Source organism: Sciurus carolinensis, chromosome 11 (assembly GCF_902686445.1).
Source record: "Sciurus carolinensis chromosome 11, mSciCar1.2, whole genome shotgun sequence".
Lineage (NCBI taxonomy): Eukaryota > Metazoa > Chordata > Mammalia > Rodentia > Sciuridae > Sciurus > Sciurus carolinensis.
Window position 1 is genome coordinate 126,046,035 of NC_062223.1, and position 25,068 is coordinate 126,071,102.

General features: G+C 49.5%; 2 protein-coding genes across 9 annotated transcripts in view; both read left to right on the forward strand.

Annotated features, from left to right (window-relative positions):
• Dcps (decapping enzyme, scavenger) overlaps positions 1 to 8,395 on the forward strand; it is a 41,938-nt gene extending 33,543 nt beyond the window's left edge. Inside the window, exons 5-6 of the mRNA XM_047519175.1 lie at positions 2,402 to 2,512; positions 4,351 to 8,395. Of these exons, the coding sequence (XP_047375131.1) occupies positions 2,402 to 2,512; positions 4,351 to 4,617 (378 nt within the window). The 3' untranslated portion in view covers positions 4,618 to 8,395. The remainder of the gene's footprint in view (positions 1 to 2,401; positions 2,513 to 4,350) is intronic.
• Positions 8,396 to 14,513: 6,118 nt separating this feature from the next.
• St3gal4 (ST3 beta-galactoside alpha-2,3-sialyltransferase 4) overlaps positions 14,514 to 25,068 on the forward strand; it is a 43,543-nt gene continuing 32,988 nt past the window's right edge. For 3 of the 8 annotated variants that reach the window (XM_047517233.1, XM_047517238.1, XM_047517241.1), the window contains exons 1-3: positions 14,579 to 14,710; positions 15,071 to 15,174; positions 22,717 to 22,796. Coding sequence is in view for 1 of the 8 variants with exons in the window: in XM_047517242.1 (XP_047373198.1) it covers positions 22,744 to 22,796 (53 nt within the window). In the remaining 7 variants the exon portion in view is untranslated. Of the gene's footprint in view, positions 14,711 to 15,070; positions 15,175 to 22,716; positions 22,797 to 25,068 lie in introns of all 8 variants that reach the window. The other 5 variants (XM_047517235.1, XM_047517239.1, XM_047517243.1 and 2 more) reach the window with 4 other exon arrangements.

A 25,068-nucleotide genomic window follows, 5' to 3' on the forward strand; every position in this document is an offset into this window, starting at 1 on the left:
CTTACAGTATTCCTTCCTCAGTTCTCTTAAGAGATCACCCACTTTTTTTTATTTATTCATTTTGTTAGTTAATATGTGCCTACGGTAAAATTGCACATAGTATAGGGGATATGCAATGAGGTTAAGTTCCCTCAACCTGCCTTCCTCCACTTCCCTTCCCCAGAAACAACTATTGTCTATTGTTGCTATTTCTTTGTATCTCCTTCCAGGGGTAATTTTTGTATAATTAATACACACACACACACACACACACACACACACATATACACACACACATACACAGACACATATACACACACATGTGTTTTTCAGTTCACATAGTTTGTTCTTTAGTCCAAAGTTCCCAGACCAGGGAACTTCCTTTAAGTCACTCCAGAGGTCAAGAGATGGCTCTCTGATGTTCTAGTCATTCTGTCTTGCCCCTTGTCAGAAAATCATTGCTTTGCTTTCACTGTCCTGCTTTATAAAAAGAGACTGACAGTATGTCTATTTCCGCAGAGTGGTCAGTGGGCTACCTTCTGCCAATCTCAGGCCCTAACCTGCCCCTTGCCTAGCTTTTTTCAGATCATTCTTATGGGCCAGGAAGCCCTTTGACTGCCTGCAGAAATATTGGAGTCATGTCTGATATCAAAGAGGTTTGTTTTTGTTCCCTCACCCAGCCTGTGAGCTGACACCCAACACCTGGTCCCATGCCTCATTTCATGCCAGTGGAGCAGAGAGATGTGATTTAATGTCATGTTTGGGTTTGTCAATAGACATCATCTAAAACAAATGCTACTAATATTTAGGTATCCTGTGACAGTGACACGAGGTACAGCTGAAAATGTGCACACATTCACAGGTGCACACACCCACACCCGTCCCCCGCCCCCTGGCCCAAGTCAGGTAGTTTTGTTTCCTGGTTTCTCCTTGGACTCCTCCCTAGTGAGAGAGTAGGTTTCCTGGGTACAGGTCACAGTAAGGAAGAAACTGAGGCCCTGGTGGGCTCAGCTGTAGCAGGGTCTAGCCGGGAGAACCCAGATTCTTATAACTCCAGCCAGAAAGAATGTGCATGACGAGAAGAGACTATTTGATGATTGGACATTAGGCAGTTGGGTCCCTGAGGATTTGACTGTGTGATTCATGGTCCCCACGTAATCTCCATGAGGAATCCAGCAGGTCAGCCTGCAGGACTGGACACTGCTGAATTCTCCCTGCACCTTGACCCTGGGAGTGCTGACCTGTCTGGCACATGAGTGTGATAACCAGGCAAGGCAGGGTTTAGGGGAGCGGGGAGGGTGTGGGAGGGATTTCCGTACAAGAGGAAGAGTTCATTTGCTCTCTGGCACAAGATCTTGTTGACTCTGGTTCTTTGCTCTGTTGTGACCTCCAGGTTTTCAGACAGGCGCCGTTTTCAGGAAAGACAGCAGGAAGGGCCACCCCTGAACTATTGAGATAGGGGAAGAGAGAAATGGGCTAACTGCTGTGGTAGTGCTTGTTGCTGAGCTGGCCCCAGGCTCCCCTTTCCTCCTTCACTACCCCCACACATCCCTTCACGTGCCTTCAATTCCAGACAAGTTGGCCTGCCTGTCCCCCAACTTCTGAGCCTCCATTTTCACTTTTGGCTCTCCCAAAATGTCTTTTCTCCAAATCCTACCTCTGTCTTTCATTAAACCCATGCCCAGGGCTTCATCTTATGAGCTAACACCCTAGTACTATATCCCCAGCCCTATTTTTACTTTGAAACAGGGTCTCACTGAGCTGCTCAGGCTGGCCTTGAACTTGTGATCTTCCTGTCTCAGCCTCTGAGTTGCTGGAATTACAGGCATGTGCCACTATTCCCACCTCCTACCACTTTTTCAAGACCCAGATCCCCTACCTTTTCTTCCAGAAGGTCTTCCTGGATCTCCTCAGCTATCAGGGGCCTTTCTTTCTTCGTCCTGTGTTTTGATCACTTTATGTCTTGAGGGTATAGCTCAGTGGTAGAGTGTGTGCTTAGCACATACAAGGCCCTGGGTTCAACCCTCAACCTGCTCAAAAATCTGTCACACTTTGTCTTACAGTACAGAGAGTGACTTATGTAAATGGATTAGACTGTAAACTCCTAGAGGAAAAGAATCCTTGGCTCTTCCTTGAGCTTCCCCATACCCTCCACCCTCCCCATCAGCTCTGAAGAATGGGTAGTACTTGTGCAGGATGTTCGTTAGAAGGAAGAACACAGAAATCCTGTTCCTTAGATAATCCTACCAGCCCTGGGCACATGACACAAACCGTGCCTGGGGATCAGTCCTGCCATGGGATCTCGTGGAATGGCCATGGGGTTGCTGTGGGCCTTGTGGGTGGGAGTATCAGGACTGGCAGCTTCCCTGCACTGTCCGTGAGAGGCCCAGCATTGTTCCCATTTTCCCCTCGGTCTGTGCAGCTTGATGACCTGTACCTGATTGCCATCTGCCATCGCCGGGGCATCAGATCACTTCGGGACCTTACTCAAGAGCACCTGCCGCTGCTCAGGAACATCCTTCGTGAAGGGCAGGTGAGTTGCTTCACCAAACCACATTGAAGTCCATTGTCAAGTGCAAATTCCAGTGTGTTCCCTGGACCTCTTTCCTCGCTCTTTCCAGAGTCTGTCTTGGAAATGGCTTCTCTCTGGACGCCAGTCTTGAACCGTGTTCAGGCTCATTAGATTGGTTCACAAGGCCCTTTGTACCCTGATCCTGGCCAACCCTCTAGCTCTACTTTTCAGCTACCTTTCCTCACCTCCAGACCAGCGCTCCCTGCTTTTTCTCAGTAGGCTCCATCTGGTGTGCCCCTCTAACCTCCATCCTACCCCAGGATCACCTGCCTCATGCCTGATAACCACCTTGTGCCAGACAGGTTTCTTGGGCTTTTGGGCACATGACTGTGACTTGTGCATGGACACATACCTCGTCTAGGCTAAGGGCAGGCTGGCTTCTGTAGCACCTGATATTCTGGGATACGTTCTACCTAGAACATTTGTCTAATTGCATGAAATTTTAGGAGCACTAAAAGGAGCCCTGGGGGCAGGGGAAGATGGGAGAAGAATGACTGGAATCTTGGGTTGTGGTTGTGGCCTGACATTTTGGCCCTAACTAGCTAAGTGGCCTGGGACAGTTCATTTCACCTCTGTGGACCTCAGTGTCTGGTTGGGATCCCTTCTAAATACACCATTCTGTGAAGCCAGGTTTCAGCCCTTTTTTGCCTCTGAAATATGTGAAGATATATACCTGTCACACCAGGAGCTGACAGCTACAAGAATACCCAGCCCAAAGAGAGCTCTGCCACTTTCTAGCCAGTGCCAGGACCTTGCCCAGACCCTACTTCCCTATGTCATCGTGCTCTGACCTGTTCTTTAACACCTCTCTGCCCATGCCACCCTCCTCTGACTTGCCTTTATGTTTTTGGAGCAACTCATTTTTATCAGGAAGTAACCTCTGGATACCATCCATGGCACAGAATGATGTCTTTCTCTTGATGAAACATCTGACCCACCCCTCCCTGCCCTTCAGACTCACTCCAACAAACCAGCCCTGCTTCTCCCAGGAAGCCTTTGGGGTGCTTTGGGCCTGGTCTTACCTTGCTGCAGCAATCCCTGGGTATATTTTGAGCACTAGACCTGAGGCTTTCTTTTCTCCTTTGACCTCCTCAGAGATCTGTCCATGAGGGAGATGAGTATCTTATCCTAATTCTAAGCCTTGGGGGCTCCTGAAGGAGACAGGGAAGGTCAGGGTAGGTAGAAAATGACTTCCCTCTGAGCAAGGTGGAGTGGACAGAAGGAGCCTAGGCCAAAGTAAATGCTTTCCTCTTACACAAGGAGCCCAGCTGCTGCGGCCTGTCTGTCTGTGGGTATCCCTTCCCATGCCCTCTCCCCCACCCTTTACCTTTCACCAGATTCTTAGCACAGCCCCATCTCTGTTGTTTCTAAGCCTTTTTCCAAGAGAGTAAGGCTTCCTCCCACCTACCTCATGGTTTATCAAGTGCTTGTAAGTTATCCAGGGGAAGGGACATTCCCCATAGTCTCGGGAATCTGGGCCCTATACTTAGACACTGGGACTTCCTTAGATTCCCAAACGAAGTAGTGTTTTATCAGGGTTGGGTTGGGGAAGCCTGATTGAGGCCAGGTCCCCTTCTGTTGAGAGAATGAATGTCTCAGCTGTGTTGCTGTCACCTGCATTTATTGATTTCCTGTACTGGAAGGCAGAGGCATCTGAAGCAAGCAGAGTCATTTGGAGGGTTTTTGTAAGCTATCGCAGGCTAGCCCGGGGTGAAACAAGAGGAGGGGTTGGGTTGCGGGACCTGGCACTGACTGGGGGCAGTATAATGACCCTTTCTTGCCTCCCCCTTTCTCATCAGGAAGCCATCCTGCAACGCTACCAGGTGAAGGGAGACCATCTCCGTGTGTACCTGCACTACCTACCCTCCTACTACCACCTGCACGTGCACTTCACTGCCCTGGGCTTTGAGGCGCCTGGCTCCAGTGTAGAGCGGGCTCACCTGCTGGCCGAGGTGATCGAGAACCTGGAGTGTGACCCCAAGCACTACCAGCAGCGCACTCTCACTTTCACCCTTAGGGCTGATGACCCCCTACTCAAGCTCCTGCAAGAAGCCCAGCAGCCCTGAGTGCACCAGGAGAGGGCACATTTGTTTGTGATTTGAGGCAGTGTGGAGGCTATGTTTTTATCTCCAAGGGGATTTTTTTTAAACATTTATTTTGTACTGGCTTATTCCTTGTATGTGAATAAAGTACTAGGCTCATCTGTGAAGGCTGATAGCATGGTCTTGGGAGGCAGATGGAGAAGGACAACAGTTGGGCAGAGCAGGTGGGAAGGTCCTCAGACGTTTGGAAAGTCAAGGTTGTGGCTGCAGCTGGAGAGTGACGGTACCTTGGCAGGGTGCTGAGAGCTTGCTCCAGGTTCCCGTGCTCACCACACATGCTTGCTCTCCTTCCTATTCTGCCACCCCCCTAACTGTCCTTTGGGGAAGTTCCCCAAAATACCAAGTTCAAAACCTGTCCGGAAATAGTCGATAGAGGCTTTAGATGCCACTTCCTCCTTGCCTCCCCAGCACTGGGGTCACACCCTGCATGTGCCTCAACCCTGTAGATAAACTTGTTTAGGAGGATGGGGGATTGATGCCTGGAAGAGGGAGGATTTTAATGAAAATCAGATGATGCAAGCCCCAAAAGCCTGCCTTTGCCTCTGTAATTTGGTCAGCGAGTTCCTGGCCTTGAGTTTATTATCTAGGCAGGAAGACAAAACACTCACATGGAGCAGCCAGAAAAGCAAGTGCAAAACAGTGTTATCAGCAAGGGCAAAATGATATGGTTGCGGTTGAGTACAAAAGCTCCAAAGGGGCTGTGGTTCAGGGTGTGGTCAGGGCTATAGGTTCATTAGAATCTGGAGGCCAGGAAGGGACCTTGACTAATCAGAGAATGATGACAGCCATGAAGCCATCGGGGCATTATCTAGAAAGGGTGACATCTGCCTCTGCCCCAGCAGAGCAGGGACACAACATGCACACGAGGTCACTCTCCAGCACAGAGGACAATTGCGTCACCCTGCTAGAGGGACTGGCGTTTGTTCTTTGGTCAGGGTAGAACTGAGGCTAACGTGACAGCAAAAGGAAAACATTGGGCAGAGGGGTGGCTGTCACTCTGCATCTCCTGGTTTGGGACCCTGAAGGCCTGGATTCAGAGCCCAGCTCTTTAACTTGTAGGTGAGGCCCTCAGCAGGTGGCCCAAGTGCTCCAGACCCACACCGCCTGCTGTGGAGAGCAGGACTCGGACCCTGGTGGTGAGGCCTGAGAGTGAGTGGCCCCCTGACCCAGCCTTCTCTTTAGCTCTTCAAAAGTCCCAGAATTCAGGTGGTGAGGAACTGTTTCAGGTAGTGACCAAGGCAGGTGGGTTTCTCAGCTGCCACTCATGGCCACTCTGCATCTGACCAACAGTTTCCTGGACCTAAAGCACAAACTCTTGAGGGCAGGACCGCAGGTCACTGCTGGGCTTTTGAGGGTAGGAGCCTGGCCTGAGGGCTTCTCCCAGACTGGTTTCCAGCTGGAAGGGCTGCTCCCCAGGTCTCAGTTGTTCCCCCCTCCAGGCATAAGAGAAAAAACTGACGCCCTTCCCCTCTGAAATCAGATGGTCCTGACAAGCAAACACTGTTGCCAACTTCTGTACTGCAAAGGTGCCAAGTGAGGCCTCCCTCCAGAACACACACTCTTGCCACATCACGTGCTCCCCACTACCCACCCCAACTGTGCTGCTTGTGAGTCCAGGCCCCCAGCTTGGACTGACCTTTATGTTCCATGCTATCATCTCACGTGTCTGCCCCATAGCTGGTGCCTGGTAGGAAGTTGATGGCTAGAGGCATAAAATGGAAGAGGAGCCAGGTTCAGTGGTGCACACCTGTAATTCCACCAACTCAGGAGGCCTCGACAGGAGGATTGCAAGTTCAGAGCCAGCCTCATCAACTTAGCGAGGTCCTAAGTAACTTAGCGAGACCCCATCTCTAAATAAAATATAAAGAAAAGGGCTGAGGATATGGTGAGTGTCCCTGGGTTCAATTCCTAGTTAAAAAACAAAACAACAAAAACCCACCTGTGAGGAGGGATGAGCGATGGGCCATAGCTCTTGCAGGACAAACCAAGGTAAGGGGTCAGGGCAGAAAGGGTAGGGAGTCAGGTCTGGAAAAGCTGGGAGTGCCTTCCCAGGCCACAGATCCAGGCAGATAGAAGCTCACACCCTGGCTGGCTTTCTGGCTTTCCTGCAGATTGGCCAGTCCTGCCTGCCTTTTGGTTCATCTGCAAGGAGGAGCCTCTCTGGGATAGTGTCCTCTCCGCTTCCCTCAGCCTCAATTATCTTCCCAGCAGCACAGAGCGGTCTCCTCTCAGGACTTCAGCACTTATTTTTCTTATTCTGAAGAGGACAAGCCTTTTCAGGAGTCCTGGTGAAGAGCTCTCCCTCAACCAGCCATCACTCTGCAGCTGCCATCTCCAAAGAACTAGGACTTTCCTCAGAACACAGCACCTTTCAGTCCCATCACCCGCCACGCCTCTTCCCATTGAGGTTCCTACCTGGCATCTGGCCTGGTACTGGAGGTGCAGAGAGTTAACTGTTGTGCAGAGTACTGTCAAGACCCCCAAAGCACACATATATCTTTTTAGTGTAACCCTTCCCCTCAAACTCTCCTGCATGACTTGTCCAGGTAGCTTCATGTGCATCACCTCTTATTCCTACTTGTAACTATTGGTTTGTCTGCCTTCTCCACTGACCTGAAGGTAGAACTTGGTTCAGTTATCTCTGTCTCCCTAGTACTTAGGATACTATCTGGCTCAGCAAAGCAGAATTTAAAATTAATCAACATTATAATGCTTTACATTTATTTCATGGAACTCTCATCCTTGTTTCCTTTTACAGATAAAGAAATAGGCTCAAGATGCTTTGTCCGATGTTATGGGGTGTATGTTAGCTCCAGGAAGCAGAGACTTCCGGTCCTTTGTTCACCATTTATCCAGGATCTAGGACAGTTCCTTGTCCATAGTAAGTGTTCAGTGAACACGTGGTGAGTGGAAGAAAGGAACTGGGCTCTGAATCTAGGCCTCCTGGTTCCCGGACCAGGGAATGCAGCGACAGTCACTCCTCTCTGCCTCACGCTTTTCTCCTGCTATTACTTCAGAGAGTGCAATAGCCTGCCTCCTCCGTGAGAGCTTCCCCAGCAAATACATTGTCCTCAGCTTTACCTTGACCAAATAGCAAACACCAGGCCCTCTGGCAGTGTGATGCAGTTGTCCTCTGAGCTGGAGAGAATGCCTTCATGTGCGTGCTGTGTCCCTCTGCCAGAGCAAAGGCAGATGTCACCCTTCCCAGATAAAACGGGGACAGCTCTACAAGTGGCTCTAAGCTCCCAACACATGGCCTACTTTGTTCTTGGCTTGGTTCAAGAAGGAGGGAAAGAAGCAGTCGCAGGCATGACTGCTATTGTTTCTTGGCTTTTGTCCATTTGCCCCAGAGTTTCCTGAGAGAGCAAAATTGCCATTTTTCAACATGAAACTGAGAAAAAAAAACATATCCAAGCTTCACTTTTCATGTCCCTGTTGGATAAAAATCCCCAAATTGAGAAATAAATCACGAAACAATTATAAAGTAGTATTTGAAAATGTTTCTTTCATAATACTTTCTTATCCAAAACATTTGAATACAGGCTTCCCTTGTTATCTAGGGGAGTTTGGTTCCAGGACTGGCCCCACTCCCAAGATGCCAAAACCCTCAGATGCTCAATTATCTTATATAAAATGGTGTAGTACTTGCATATAAAATATTTATACCACTGGGCATGGTGGCGCACGCACACCTGTAATCCTAGCAGCTCAGGAGGCTGAGGCAGGAGGATGGTGAGTTCAAAGCCAGCCTCAGCAAAAGTGAGGTGCTAGGCAACTCAGTGAGACCCTGTCTCTAAATAAAATACAAAATAGGGCTGGGAATGTGGCTTAGTAGTCGAGTGCCCCTGAGTTCAATCCCCGGTCCCCCCCCACCGAAAAAAAAATTGTATACCTCTGGATTACTAATAATATCTAGTACAATGTAAATGCTATGTAAATAGTTGTTATACTGTATTGTTTAGGGGATAGTGTCAAGGAAAACATGTTCAGTACAGATACATTTTTATGTATATATTTTATTTACTTATTTATGCAGTACTGGGATCAAGTCCATGACCTCATGCAGGCTAGGCACACACTCTACCACTGAGCTAATCACCAGCCCTTTCTCCAATATTTTTCAATCTGAGGTTGGTTGAATTCACAGATGTGGAACCCATAATATTCATGAGGATTATCCATGGGGAGAAGTGACTGTATATCTATTTTATTTATGTAGGTCTGCTAATTTCCTGTCCAGAAAGGATTCTTTTTATTCCAGAAATGCATATTTAATGTTAAAATGTCCTTTTTTTAAATAAGAAGATGGTAATAATTAGTGGGAGTTGTTTTCTAAGTATCCTTACTCACAAAATAAATGTCAACAACCCGAAGCTTATTCCATTGTAATTGTTAATGAAATTATATTGGACTCTGAAATCCATATCAACTTGAAGTTACCAAGTAAACACTGTTAGCAGGAACTGAACTGGCTTAAAGTGTTTCAATTCCAGTTTATTTTAAAAATTTTTATTTATTTATTTATTTATTATTATTATTATTATTATTATTATTATTATTTTGCAAGAACTTGGACTTAGGTAGGGCTCATAGGGAGCTTACAATTTCATATGGAACATAGGCATTCATTATAAATAATGACAAAGTAATGACTGTCTTGAAGAGGTAGTGAAGTCTATGGGAGCCTAAACCAAAGAGGAACTTAATCTGTAATTTCTTAACTAATTTATCTATTTTAATTGACAAAAATGTATTTGTGGTGTATAACCTGATGTAACTTTGTATACACTTTGCATACCTTTGTTTACACTGTGGTATTGCTAAAGCAAGCTAACACATGCATTACCTCACATTAGGTATCATTTTTTTATGGTGAGCAATTCTCTGAACCTTTTTCAATTATACAATATGTTGTTATTAAAATAGTCACCATGTTGCACAATAGATCTCCCAAATTTATGCCTCTTGTCTAACTGAAAGTTTGTATCCTTTGACCATCTCTCCAGTCCACTCCCTCTAGGCCCTGCTAACCACCATTGTTTCTGTGAGTTTGATGTTTTTAGATTCCACTTATAAGTGAGATTATGTAATATTCTTCTTTTTGTGCTCTCAACTAAAATTTGATTATCATCAGCCAATAACAAGCATAAGCAAAGGTTCACAAGTCAGTGAGTAGAACTCAGAGCTAAGCTCAGCATGGGGCACACATACAGCAAGAACACTAGCCAGTTTTCCTTCAGAATCATATTGAAGAAATGATGGATTGTGGTATAGCACTTGCCTAGCATGCCCTGGATTCAGTCCTTAGCACTGGGAGGCAAAAAAAAAAAAAAAAAAAAAAAAAAAAAAAAAGACGAGACAGCCAAAGCTAAGGGGAAATTTTATAACATTCTGTTTCTCTTCTGCTTGGAAAGCAGAGTGGTCCCATGGCTCTAGCATAGACTCTGCACCATAACCAAATATGATCTCGGGCAAGTTACATAACTCCTCATAAAATAGGTATGATAATAGAGCCTACCCTATCAGAGAGGTGTTTCAGAGGATTAAAGAAGAGGATTTGGGGGAACAGTACTACCACTCAGTAAGTATGCTGTGAGTAACCAAAAAGGATGTAATCAGAGATATTTTGACTAGATACTTGCTATAGCCTGAATGTGTCCCCCTAAAATTTGCATCACAAGGTGACGGTATTAAAAGATGGAACTTTTTGGAGATAATTAAGTCATGACAGCAGACACATTAGGAATGGACTTACTGCCTTATGGAAGAGACCCCAAAGCCAGGTGTGGGATTACACACCTATAATCCCAGCGATTGAGGAGGCTAAGGCAGGAGAATCATTAAGTTCGAGGCCAGCCTCAGCAACTTTGTGACACATTGCCTCAAATTAAAAAATAAAAAAGACTGGGGATATGGCTCAGGGGTTAAATACCCCTGAGTTCAATCCCTGGTACCAAAAAAATAAAAGAGACCCCAAGAAATCCCCTGCTCTTTTTAATCATGTGAGGTGACAGTAAGAAGTCCATAAAACAGGAAGCAGGCAATCGGGCACCAAATCCAGCACCTTGAATTTGGACTTTCCAGCCTCCAGAATTGTAAGAAATGAATTTATGTTTATAAGTCACCTAGTCTTCAGCTTTTGTTATAGCAGACCAATTCGTCTAAGATAATATTAAAAATAATTTTGTGGGACTGGGGAGATAGCTCAGTCGGTAGAGTGCTTGCCTTGTAAGCACAAGGCCCTGGGTTCAATCCCCAGCACCCAAAAAAAAAATAATAATAATAATAATAATTTTGTGATTAGAAGGCCCATGAAATCCTAGATGATGATGCAATCCAGAGATTTGGTTTGGTTTGGTTTTTATACTGGGGATTGAGCCTCAGGGGTTCTTTACTACTGAGCTCTATCCCCGGTCCTATTTATTTATTGATTTTATTTTACTTTGTTTGATTTTGAGACAGGGTCTCTAAGTTGCTGAAGATCTTGCTAAATTGTTGAAGCTAGCCTGGAATTTGTGATCTCTTGCCTCTGCCCCCAGAGTCCCTGGGATTGCAGGTGTGCACCACTGTGTCCAGTTCTAGGGGTTTTAAAGGAAAAGAGCAAGCCATAAACTTTCTGTGGTTAACTGATTGTGGCCTAAACTGAGGTAGAGGCTGCATGAATGACTTCTTGGGATCTCCTCCAGCCTAGTTTCCCGGAATGCATTTTAGCCTTTGCCTACTGGCAGGTGTCTAACTCTGCGACAGTGACATTCCCTGCTATTGAGAAGCCTGGGAACAACTCAGCTCTATGGTCCAGCAATATAAATCTGATAAAAATAGGAGCTGAAATACCATCCTGGAGTTACTATTTTTAAAAGTGTCTGAGATGCCGGATTGAGCTCACTTCTCGTTCAAACGGCGTCTTGCTGTTCCCTCCTCCTGGTGGGCAGGATGTTAACGTGGCACAGGAGAGGGACAGCAGCCAGAAGCCTGGGAGGCACATTTGTCAAGAGTCTCCTTGCCTGTTGCCCACACCCACTGTCTTCCAGGGAGTTGTTGCAAGACCAGGCCTTCCTAGGTCTAGATGCACCTGTGCCCCTCCCATGCCTTTCTCCTCTGTCTCCTCCCTCTGCTCTGGAGACACCTCTGGTTGCCCTAGCAGAGAAGTGCCCTACCACATTCACCACAGGAGAAACTCAGAAGAGGTAAAAGGAAGGCAGAAGAAGTGGGAACAAAAGTGGCACTGCTCAGAATTGAACTGGGATTCATGTTGTTCTTCAGTTTGTCTTGGCTCACCCTTGTCACAGCTGATCTCCAAGAGGAACAACAGTTCCCATGAGACAAAGCCCTGCTTACCCCATCACATTGGCTCTTGGTAAGCAGATTGTAAAGTCCTGTAGACAGACCAAAGGAGAGCAGTGGAGTTGGGAGGGGCTCCAGAACATAGTGTCTGGGATCAGAAAGTACCAGAATCACTTTCCTCCTGCCTCACAGATAAAACTTTTAGGCAGAAAGCTAATGGCTATGCCATTAAGAAACTGGAGGGGAGAGGTAATGAATAAGAACACTGGAGGGCATGGGGAGGTGATCAGAATTATAGTAAGCTCCTATCCCAGCAACCAGACCTGGGATACACTGGGGTGGAGGAACCTTTTATATTAAAATAGGTATTTCACCTGCATAATAATAGCAGTTATATATAGCATATTATGTTTTCAGAAGAAATTCACCTCCATTGCCTCATTTAATACCAACAATAGCCTTTTGAATAAGCTCAGTTATTTTCATTTATTTATTTATGTATTTTCTAGTAAGAAAACTACAGTTATTTAGTGGCAAAGGCAGGGTTGGAACTCATGTCTCCAGGAATAAACACTAATTAAGTTTGATTTCCTGGCAGAGTGAAGTTGATATGGTTCTCAGGAAGAAATGCAAACTGTTTAAATCTAATTCATCAAAGACTTTGCCAACTTTGAAGGGTGGACTTATATTTGGATAAGATGTGCCAGACACATCTCGTAACTTAGGACAGTTGTCTTTTCTCCCTGGGTCAGTTTTCTTTCTGTAAAACAGGATTCTTCCTTCTTCCTCCTGACCTGCCCAAGGCAGAGATTTAGTCATTGTGTTCTCTCTATCCAGTCTTGTTCCAGATCCGAACATGATATGCAATAAATATCAGTTGAATGACTGACAAAGCTAAAGGCACACTCAAATAAAACTGAATTAGGCATGGGTGAAATGCCAAACAGCTTCTGCTCATGCAAAGTATGATTTAGGATGGAACAGTCACCTGTGGAAGAACTTAAAGGTGAACTTGCTTCACTTTAATCTTGCAGAATAGAGCTTGCTTTAGGGGTTCTCAATATATGAACCCTCCAGCTTAGCTGTAGAGGGTTCATATATTGAGCTGCCACTTCTCTAAACGCCTTGTACTAACTGTCAGTTACATTTTGCACTTAGTCACATCCTGTCCTGCCTTATTTGTTTTTTGGTTTTTTTGGGGGGAGGGGTGGTACTGGGGATTGAACCCAGGCACACTTTATCACTAAGCTACATTCCCAGTTCTTTTTATTTTTTATCTTGAGACAGGGTCTCTGCTTAGGGCCTCTCTAAGTTTGAGGTTGACCTAGAACTTGTGAACTTGTGATCTTCCTGTCTCAGTCTCTTGAGTGGCTGGGATAAGAGACCCATGGCACCAGGCTGTCCTGCCTCCTTTTTTTTTTTTTTGGTTAGCGGGGACCAGGACTGAACTCCGGGGCACTTAGCCACTGAGCCCCAGCCCCAGCCCTATTTTGTATTTTATTTAGAGACAGGGTCTCACTGAGTTGCTTAGCACCTCACTTTTGCTGAAGCCGGCTTTAAACTCGCCATCCTTCTGCCTCAGCCTTCAGAGCCCCTGGGGTTACAGGTGTGCGCCAAGGCCTGGCATCCTGCCTGATTCTTTAAGAGAGCCCAATCAAGCCTTCTCTCTTTGGCTGGATGGTAAACTTCAGGGGACAGGAGCTGAGTCTGATTCATCTTTAGGGCAGAAGAGGAGCTATTCTGGTGCTTTTTTTCTACTTGGCACTACTGGTGCCTCCAAACCCAAGGGTTTTACACTAGGGGCTCAATAAATATCATGCTATCCGGTAAAAGCAACCATTAGAGGAATGGTCCTGCGTGGTGATTTCTGTACTGTTCTTCAGTCTGAGTGGTTCCCAGATTTGCTTCAGAAATGTCAGGGCCCAAGGAACCAGGGTCAGGGGTTTATTGGGATTTCCCCCTGGAGACAGGATGTCTGAGCTTTAAGTAAAACTGGAAACTGAGAATCTTTGTTAGGGCAAGATAGGGTCTGCAAGTGGAGGGGTGCAGAGGGAGCAGTTTGGGGTGACAGGTCCAGACTGGGGTAGGGGACAGCCCACAAAGTCGTCCCGGGCACCTGTCTGCCTTCAGTGCATGGCGCATAAGAAGGCAGGGCTCCCAGAACACGGTCCTGCCTCCCCTGTGCCTCAGTTTCTCCAATGACGGAAGGACGCAGTTCACCGCGTGGGAGAGCAGAGAACCCTCCGATCTCATTGTTCCAGGAAGGGTGTGAGAAGGCTGAGCTGGGCATACCCATCCTTGGAGCCACTCACAGGCAGCGCCTACCCTGGCTCTGCCCTCACCCCATCGGTCTGCTCTTCCACCCCTCCGCGCCTACCGCACCCCGGCACCCTCGCCTGCCTCTCTCCGGCCTCAAAACCTTCCAGCTATCCCAAGCCGGCCGCCCGCGTCCGCCCCGCCCGCGCGCGGCATCGCCCCCACCCTTCCTCCTCCTCCACCCCGCCCTTCCTCCTCCTCCCCGCCGCTCCGGAGTCGGCTCCCCGGCAGTGTGCGCAAGCGTGTCCGGCCCCTTCCCCGCCCCCCGCCCGGGCCCGGGCCCCGGCCCCCGCCTCCCCTGCAGGCGGACTTGCCTGCTCCCAGGCCGGCCCAGCGCCCGGGACAGGGACCGGGCGGAGCGGAGCCGCTACGCCAGCGCTGCGCCGCCAGTCGGTGCGCCTAGCGGATCGGTGCTGTGCGCGGAACTGTCCTGCCCCGCCCCGCTCCACCCGCCTGGGTGAGTACGCGGCGGCCGGCACCCGGGGGCCCACGACTGAGGGCGGGGAGAGCCGAGGGGGCTGGGGCCGTCTGGTCCCAGTCCAACGCCCCGGCTCCGGGAGGTGGTCGGGCCCCGCACGTGGGCGCAGCGCGGCTCGGGGTTGGGGTGGGGCGGCCACAGCCCTGGAGAGCTGTTTCCCGGGGTCCCTTTCCCTGGACCACATTTTCGCGGGAAGCCCGATTCTCCTCGCTTCCTCGGAGTGATCAAACAGGACAGCCCTCTTCTCCGGAAAGTTTCTACCCCCCACCCCTGTGCCTGGGCTGAAGAGGCATCCCTCACCTCCAGCATTCTTAGAGCGATGAATGATTTCTCCTACAGCTGTCCCCATCAAGTCTGGGACATGTGGACTGGCTTTGCTGGAGGTGACAAGCTTGGCGGTGTCTGTGTGCAGGATTTGCAAGGTTGCTGAGCAGAGCCCGAAGGTGGGGTTACCAGCCGGATACTCTCGGTGCCCAGAGCACCAGGACCACATTGTGGGCGGTCTGTGGACAGACCTAGACCACCGTGCTTGGAAGCTGACTGGGTGGTGGACAGTGGAAAGGAATGGCTTTGAGGGAGGGTGGGCTAGAGCTCCAGGGGAGGAGGTGAGGCAGAGACCCTGGCTCAGCTATCTACTTTGGGTTACTCCCTGGGACCCCTGCTGGCAGGGAACTGTGGCCAGCCCAGAGTTGCCAACATGTCTGCCAGCACTGCCCCCTCCATTCCCAGTCCTGGAGGAGGCTTGCCTGGGGCTGTGTGTGGCCTGTTCTATTGCAGCTTCTTCTGTTCCCCATACTGGGTTCACAGGGCCTGGCTTAGGGGACTGCTGCCAGAAGGCTGGAGGTGTAGGCAGTGTTTGGTGCCCAGCTATGCCCTGTCTGACCCCATGCTTTCCCCACCGGCAAGAAAGCCTGTGCTTTCCACCACCGGTGGGAAGCATGGTGTGGAAGCCCCATTCAGGCAGACTTGTTCTTTGTGGAACCTCAGAAAAGGACCTGGTATGGGCTGAGTTGTCACAAGAGACACAAACTCATGCTACTATGCAGGACCAGTCCTACAGACCCCACCCTCCCACCTGCCTCCTCTAGGCCCTGGTCCTGGCATATGTCCACAAGGTTTTAAATGAGTTGATCAGTATTAAGTACTTGAAAAGTACTTGCAGGGAGGAAGAACTATAAGTGTTTGCTACTAGGACTGTTTCTCCTACACTTACTCTCTAAAACTGCCATAAAATTCTAGAGGGTACCTGGGAGGTGCTGACTACTTGGGGCCTGGAAATTGACTATGGAGTTGTTTTGTTTTGTTGAGTGCTGGTCTGGGGATACCCTCTGCCCAAGCTGAGGTGGCCCTGCTTCCTCTACCTGTTTCCTGCTCTGTTCCTGCCTCCGCTCTCAGAGTGCTCCTCATGCTCTATCTTGATTGGTCTGGGTGGGAGATCAGAGGCTGCTCAGTGGACCCTGGGCTCCACCAAGAAGTTAAGGGAGAACACAAACTTGGGGCCAGCTTCCAAAATAGCAGCGTAGGTTAGGAGGGTGATGTAAATGGAATAAATTATGAAAGTAAATTAGGGACCATAAGTGTAGCTCAGTGGTGAGAGCACTTGCCTAGCACAAGTGCTCTGGGTTCTATCCCCAGCATTGGGAAAAAAAAAAAAAAAAAGTAAATTAGGAGTCACCTGCTTGGACTTTGTGCTGAGAGGGGCATCTTTGGCTTGGGAATGGGTTGCTCCTCAAACACAGAAGGGCTCCCCTTCCTTGAGAGTGAAGGGCCAAGGAAGTCCATGGAACCTTCTGGCCTGCTTTCCCGCTCCTTCCTTCCCTCTCTCCCTTCCCTGAAGCAGTGACTCACTCCCCACTCCTCAGAAACTGTCTTGGCCCCTCTAATCTCCCAGCCATTTTAGACTCTTAGGATTTCATTTTCTGGGTAGAACCAAGAACCTACTCTTTTCTGAAATTGCAGGAAATCCCGGAAAGGGCCTCCCTTTCACAGGGAGGATCAGAGGCCAGCTCCTTGTCTGTGTACCATCTTGAGCTATGGCCTCCCTGCAGTTATGCTGCCTGGGCCTGTCATCTGCCCTTGCCTTGGGGACCACCCCAGGTCTCTGAGTCTCTTCTTCTTAGACACTGCCCCTTACCCACAGTTGCCCAGTGGAGTTGGAAACTCCTTTCAGAGGTCTCAAGGTTTGCATCATTCATTGTAAGGAAGGGATCACTGTACCTCAGACTAATATGAGACAATCGTAAGATAACTACGGGGTTCTAGTCTCTGGGCTTACAGAGAAGGAAGGTGAAGGAATGGGAGGGGACACGGGGAAAGGATGGAAGGTAAGGCAAGGGTTGTGTGGGAAGCTTGGGCTTCCACTAGGGTCTGAAGGCCAGGCCTACAGAGTGTGATCAAGGCAGAGCTCACTGTCCCTGGAGATGGACCTTGGACACAGGAAGGCAGAACAGGTGGTAAAGAGTGGGAACTCCTGAGTTCACAGCACCTCCTCCCCTCCACTGACCGCTTATTTATACCTGGCATGTTTTAGATAGTTCTCTGCAACAAACTGATGCTAGTGTAGCTCCTGGTTCTTGTTCCCTGGCCCTCAGGATCTACCTTCCTTCTCAAGACCTAGGATCCTAACTGAAAGATGGGAATCTCTGGGGACTGTTGGTGGCAGAGACCAGGGAATCCTGGAAGCTCTGGGTATATGAGAATGGAGCTACTTGTTTCATTGACTCTAACAGAACATTTCTATGAGGAAATGGCTAGGGGCGGGGACTTTGGGTAATTGTAGTCATTATTATATTTCTCTCCTTTTTCACCCCTTCCCAGAGGTGCTCAGTGCTTCTGTATAGATTCTAAGCACAGTCCTGGCCATCCCTGGCCTCAGAATCTCCCCAACTCTTACCACACTCCTGGGGCGTGTGCGTATGTGTGTGTGCGTGTGTGCACGCGCGCACCTGGGCTCATGTGATACAATGCATGTGGAGGAGATGGTCCCATGTAGCCTCAAGTGGGAGAAGCAGCAAATAACACTGTGGTCCCAGCCAGATGCTAAACTCCATCGAAGGGTTGTTGCTTTTCTGGATGAGGAGAGTGTGTGTCTAGAGGTTTAGTTCTTCGTTAAGTCTTGGTTGGTTTCTCATCTAAGGCCAGGAGACCTAGCCAGGGCCAGACCCCATCCCCATCTCTACCACCCCACCCCCAGATGCTGCCATGCAGAGAGATGATGTGATTGTCTACACTCTGAACCCCGGGTTCTACTTTTGGCCCAGCAGGGAGGAGGGTGCAGCTCTTCAAGACTGTGGTGATGTGTAGGTTGGCTAGGCCCCTCAGTTTTCAACGTGGGCCCTGAGTGTAAGGAAGGCTGGGCTGCAGAAGCCCATGAGTGGAGTGGTAGGATAGCCCTATCTTCCACTTGCAGCTTCATTTAGGCCTGCACTGGGGGTGAGGGACTCCAGGATCTTGCTTTCCTGTTTGGAGGAAGTCAGCTAGAAGAGTCCAGAAGCATTTCAGGGAGTGCCAGACCAGCATGCGGTTGTATTTCTGCATTGGTCCCAAACCCTTTTTCAGGGTGCAGGCTCCTATTGCTGCAGCAATACTACTGTGTCCACGGTCTACCCTGTGTCATCAGCCCATTGCAGCATAATAAAAAGTCATAATGAAAAGGGACTTAGCAAATCACAAAAGGAGTTATCATTTATCAACCAAGCACTTATTAAGGGCCTGGCCTGATCCATTAAAAAAAAAAAAAAAGTGCTAAGGCACTTATTCACATCACTTAATGTAAACCTCACCACCTCACCCAAACCCCCTGACCCAATTTTTTTTTTTTTCAGCACTGGGGTTTGAACCCACATGCTAGGCAAGTGTTCTACCACTGAACTATAACCCCAGCCCCAAAAATCTCTATTCTTGAGCCCATTTATAAGTGAAGAAACGGAGGCTGGGAAAGATTAAACTACTTGGCCAAGATCAGAGCTCATAAGCAGCTGAGCTGGGACTCAGTTTCAGGCCTGTTTCCAAACCCTGCACTTTTCAGCCCAGATCTCAACTGTGCCCCTGAACTGGAGCTTTTCTTACCTGTTGGATTTGTGATGAGGGGGTGGGGTGGGAAGAGGTCCTGGACTCAGAGGTATAAAGGGGTTTTCTCAAGGCCACAGTGTGTTAGTGACAAAGGCAGGACACAAACCCAGCCTTCTGCGTGCTGCTCTGAGCCTACATCATTGCCCTACCCATCGGAGCACAGTCCCCTGAGCCCCTGAGTTGGGCTTGTCAGCCTTCTCAGTTGGACAGACCAGGGTTCTCCTCCTTCCATCCCTCTCCCTGCTTTCCTCCTTCCCTGCTGGCCCCTCCCAGCCCCCACCACGCCCGCTTTCCCGCCGGTAATTGCTTCCATCTGGCCCGCCTGCCGGCTCCTATTCCTTTGGAAATGCGGCTCCTCGGCCGCCCACATGGCTGCAAGGCCTCATCCGGCAACCACAGTGACATGTGGGGAAGGGGGGGCGCCCTATTGGGGTCTGGGCATGGGGAACCAAACTGGCCAAGGTGGCTTCTCCCAGTGTTTGACACCCCTAGTTTCCTGCCAGGTAGGAGCGTTTTTGCTGCACACCCCTTCCCGAAGGCTGGCTCAAGGTCAGAAAGGTTCTCCAAAGACCCCACTCCTTCCATTGAGACTTCCTCTTGTACTTTGCAGACTGACTCAGCAGCTGTAGCCCTCCCTGTTCTTTTGAGGTTGCTCACCTTCAATGGACGGGTGCCTGGCAGGAGAGAAATAGAGACCACTAGGGGCACACCCTAGGTTCCCACTGATGGGAATCTCTGGGGACTGTTGGTGGCAGAGACCAGGGAATCCTGGAAGCTCTGGGTATATGAGAATGGAGCTACTTGTTTCATTGACTCTAACAGAACAGAGAGGTACAGCCTTGCATTTTGCCTGGATACAAAATCTGTACATCCTAATAGTGCATTAATATTCCACTGACTCACTTGCCTAAGATTCTGAAGAGGCTGAGAAGGAAAAGAGGCCAGCAGGGTTGTCAGGAGGGCCACCTGTACATTTCAGGGGCAGGCTTTTGCCTGTGGAAGAGGCAAGTTCCCCGATACGAGAGGTCTTTGAGGCTAGATCTGTGACCTTGATAGGGACAGAAGAGAGAAGATTCCGGCATTGGCTGGAGCATGTTTGTAGTGTAGAATGGGTTTGAACACTTTGAAGGTATTTTAGGATTTTGATGTAAGCTTTGCTGGGCTTGGTGGCATGCACTATAATCTCAGCAACTAGGCTGAGGTAGTGGGATTGCAAGTTTGAGGCCAGCCTCAGCAACTTAGACAGATCCTGCCTCAAAATGAAAAATAAAAAGGACGGGGGCGGGAAGGGCTGGGGACATGGCTCAGTGCTAAAGCACCCCTGGGTTCAATCTCTAGTACCAAAAAAAAAAAAAAAAATGAGTTTTTAAATGTAAACTCTAGAAACTTATCTATCTTATTTGTTGCTCTATACTTAATGACTGGAATGATGACTAGCAATAATAAGTGCTCAATAAATGCTTGTTTGATGGATGAATGAAAAACAGCTCAGGTTTTCTACTATTGTCTTTATGCACTCCCAGCCCTGCCTCCTCCCTTTCTGAGGGCAAAGAAAAAATAGCTTCCCCTTTGCCAGGTGAGTTGTTTATCAGAAAAAGGCCTGACCCTAGTGTGTGCTGCCACCTTGGGGGACCTGATCAGACACCAGAAGGCAGGCAGGAACCTTGGCTGGGCTGGGTCCTGAGGAGGACGTGCTTCGTTCTTCCCAGCCCAGGTCTGGCTGCTCACTTTTCTGTGCCTGTCATCCCTCTTCAGTAACCTTCAGGTCCCTACACAGACTGGTCCTGTCACCTCCTGTCTTTATGTCAGTCTTCTTATTTGGAGCCCAAGAAAGACACCCCAGGAGTGCAGCCTCACTGGGGTGGCCTTTTTGGAGTAAGGGATTCACCCTTTTTTGCTTCAGCCTGACCAACTCCACTTTCACTCCTGCATACTGAGTTTCCATTTAAAATTTCTTTTGAAATGGGGACAGAGGGTTTCTTGGCTTGAAAGACTTTTTTTTTTTGAAAACCCCCACTCGGCTCCCCAGTGTGTTCTTGTATCCTGTAGCGTGCCACATGTATTTTTATCTCCTTGCCTTTACTCACACCAGCACTCCCCCGCCCCCAAGGCTTGCACGGTTTGGGCATCTTTGATAATGACCTTTCTAAATGACCAGTGTCCTTCAGCATCAACTCAAGCCCCTGTTCTGTGAAGCTTCCCTGAATCCTCCTGAATTCCCCTCTCCTGTCACGTGGAGGGAATCTTGGACCTGGGAAGTCCTGAGTAGATTTCAGTGCCTCACAAGCTGAACCAAAGGTCCTGGGGTAGGGCTTTTGGGTGTGATGTGGAGCCAGGAGCTTTGCATTTTGAGAGGCAGATTGTAGACTCTAAGCCGGTTGCTCCTTGCTTAACTCTGAGCAGAGTTCGCAGCCTGTCTTTGTTACCTTTGTTTACTTCTCCAAGAAATTAACACTTCTTAAGAGATACCATTTCAGATAACATTCAGTGCCTGGAACCTAGTACTGTGTAAATACTGGCTGTTATTCCAGAGTGGGATGCAGAGACTGAAGAGTGCCTACTTATCCTCCACCTGCTCAAACCTCCCCCCCCAACCCCCACCCCCGTGCCACCCCAAGGAGCCGGGACAGGTGGCCTGGTATGCTTTCCGAAGCTATGTTATCTCAGGCAGGTCTTGGATTTGGTTCGTTCTCAATCAGCATGTCTGTTCATTGGGGTACAGATAATGGTGTCTGATCCACTGCTTGAGATTGTCATATACAAATGAGATAAACATTCTTCTACCTGGGAAAGACCTCAGAGCTGGGCTTATAATCACTTGTCTCCTTCACCATTGTATCCCCAGCACCTAGTACTGCATTAGCTCTCAGTAACTGCTCCATAAATATTTCTTTTGCAGATGACAGAGTGAAAGCTCAGAAAAGACACTTAATTGTTCAAGGTCACAGTATCTCTCTCCCCAGGCAGGGAGGAGGGGGGACACTGCCCAGTTGAGCTATATCTCAGGAGTGACCCTGGTGCTCTTTACCTGCTCTCCCCCTCATGCCTTTTCATTCAGCCTTTCTCTTCTCCAGACCCTGAAGGTCTGAAATTGTCGAGGCTGAAACCCCCTGGGGCATAGTGGACCCCTCAGACATGGTGGGCTAAGGCATCTGGTCTAGAAATGCCCTCTCCGCACACCTGGCCTGGCTGTGTCTAACTGAGAGGGTCAGATCCAAAGGGCTGGGAGCAGAGGATATGATGATAGAGTCAGGGGCAGAGGCAACATGGACCCTTCTCTCCAGACTTACTGCCTCTTTTCCTTCTTATCCCCACTGTTCCTGTCCTCCTCATTTTCTGTCCTTTTCTGCTTTCCTTCCTTTTCTTCCCTTCTAGACAGACTTCACCTGCTCACTTTCTTTTTTTTTTTCCAGTACTGGGAATTGAACCCAAGGTCATGTGCATGCCAAGCAAGTGCTTCAGCACTAAGATGCACCCGCAGCATTCCTCTCCTTCTCATCTGTCCCTCTGTCTTGCTTTCCACCTCTTCTCTCTCTCCTTCCCTTTATCCCTCTGCTTCCTGAATCCCTAGACCTCAGCATTTGGGTTGTCCTCATGGGAGATGGTTGGGTTCACTGAAATGCAGGGCTCGGGTACTCAGGAGAGACTGGGAGTCCAAAGAGAGCCCCAGATGTTAGCAGTTCTGGAATTTTAGGGCAAAAATGACTCTTTTAGCATTTGGGTCGGGAAAGGGCGGTACCTGCTAAGACTGTGCAATTCTGTGATCTCCATTACTGCTTCCTGGGCCCTATCCATATCCTTGAACATCTTGGGCATGTAGGCAGTATCTTGTCCTGCAGCCAGAGGGACTCTGCAAAAGGGCTGTCAGATGCAGCTTTCCTGGCCTCTGACTTCCTTCACCTTCCTCTCCCCAGAGCTTTCCCGCAGAGCTACGTGCTAGGATGGAGGGAGCTGGCCAGAGCAGAGAGGAGGTTTCTGTTCAGACTCCTGCCAGGTGAGCGCACCTGTTGTGCTTGGGCTGATGCATGTGCTCGTGTGTACGTACGTACCTTGTGAGTGTGCAGAAAGTGTGTACATGCGTTATATGTGGGAGAGGGTATGTGGGCTTACATCAGTGTGTGGGCAGAACATGGGGTGCACTTGCACTGATTCATACCCTCCCCTGGGGCCTGGCACTGTGTTGCCTGCTCCTGGCCCGGAGCTTGTGTCCCTGTGGTCTTTGTGACTTTGGCTTTGCACTGTGGCTTTGTTCTGCCTTAGGGGACCAGCTGGTCCCCTGCTGTGGTCCCACACATTGGTGACTGATCCCTGGCCACCCATTCAGCTGTCTGGGGGCCCTGGGGCCAGTGTTTGTCCCCTGTCTCCCCAAATGGAGGCGTGTAGGGGCTTCCTGCCCGGAGTCTCAACCCTGCCAAGGCGGAGGGAATGGGGAACAGCTGCGTTGGCTGATTCCGGCTCCGTATGGATTTGGTTTGACAACAAAGCTCCTCTGTGTGTTCTCAGGCCCCTTACATAACTGGGGGTGGGGCGGGGGAGGCAGCAGGAGGAGGTGGAGATGGAGACCAGGAGACACTAGAGTGGGATGGCTGGAAGGGGATAGGGACCAGGAAGAGAGGGAAGAGGGTGAGAGACCATTGAGGAAGAGGAAATGGGAGGAGAGGGGAGATATGTCTTGACCTCACAGTTCACTTCCTGCCCGCTGGAGTAGGACTCTAGGTCCCCAGACCTTTGCCAGTTAATGCTGTCGTCCTCTCCTGGGGCCCCACTCCTGGGGCCCCACGGATCCTGGACTAGCTAAGGAGGAGGCTGTGGGACCTGTCTGGGAGAGAGGTCAGGTAGGGTTGTAGGCTGGGCCTGAGAGCCTAGTCCTGGGCTCCACCCTTTAACTGAACAGATTCCATAAAGCAGGGAATCGTTTTTTTTTTTTTCTCCCTAGCCCTTGGGCTTTTGTTCCCTCCTCCCAGGCCAGCCTTGTTTCCAGAACCACCCTCCCACCCCTCACCCCTACTGCTCTTCCCAGCGTTCAGGAGGCAGACCAATGCTGCCCTTCCCTGTGTTCTGCCACGCTGGCCTGAAGGCCTTTCCCATCTCCCTCAGCCAATCAGCCACCCGGTGGCCCCTAGCTTGGGGCCTTGCCTTATCCTCAGAGGCCCTGTGGTCCTGCTCTCCATATCCCCTGCCCCCAGTGCTCTACCATTCTTTTCTCACCATCATTATCCCTGCGGCTGTCCAAATAGAGTGGAAAGAAAATGTTCTCTTTCTGGAACAGCTGGACTAACAGCTCATAAGAGGCCAGGTGAGCTGGCCAGGTTTGGGTGTGTCCTGGAGTGGGGGTGGGTACCATGTCCTGGAGCCTGATCCCTTCAGCCCCTCCTAGGCAAGAGGACACAGAGAAGTCAGGTTGGTGGGATTCTGGCCTCTTCTGTCCTCAGAGGGAGCCAGGGCCCTTGTGGGGACTCACTCTCCTGGGTTGTCTCAAGAGTCTGCTGCTTCTCTGTGCCTAAGTTTCTCTAAGTCTTTTTCTGGTAACAGAAGTAAGTCCCTGGGAAGAGCCTCTGGATTTGCATTGGTGGGGGTTGCAGTCCTTGCCCCCATAACGTAGTGGATGGTTAGGCCATGTTCTTCCAACTTAAGCACAAAGGTAGTTCTAAAGGGCCAGAAGGAGGAGCATGGGTTTGGGGCCTCATAGTGGGTTCTGGTGCTCTGCATGGCCCTTGGCACTTCGTGCATTTGATTTGGGAGTCTTTGCCTATAGGCTGTCTTGTAGGACTGTGGGCCTGCTTCTCTGTGGAGAGGTAGGAGTGGGTCATAGCCCAGTCCTGCTGAACAGGCCTAGACTCCAGAATCCTCAGTCCTCAGCCTCTGTTTAGCCCGAGTCTTGCCCTCCCTTTACCTCCCCCAGGTCTGAATGCTGAGATGATTCTGAAATTACTGCAGCCTAAGGGCTGAGCTGGTGGGCGGGTCAACTGGGGAGGGCCCAGAAGTTTTCTGGATTTGGGCAGTCTGAGGGCTGATAGGACAGCCCCTCTCACACAGATTAGGCACAGATGCAGAAACTGGGAAGACCTGAAGGATGGTGAGTGTGTACTATGGGTGCTGGGGCAGGGAGAGCCCTCCAATAGGTATCAGCCTCTCTGTCATAGGCTGCCCTAGGACCCTCTCAGCCCTGCTGGGGACACACCCACAGGGCTCAGCAGTGTGCCTGGGTGCCTGTCCATGTCCAGAGCCCTTGCTGTGTTTTGTTTTGTTTTGTTTTAGTTGTAGAT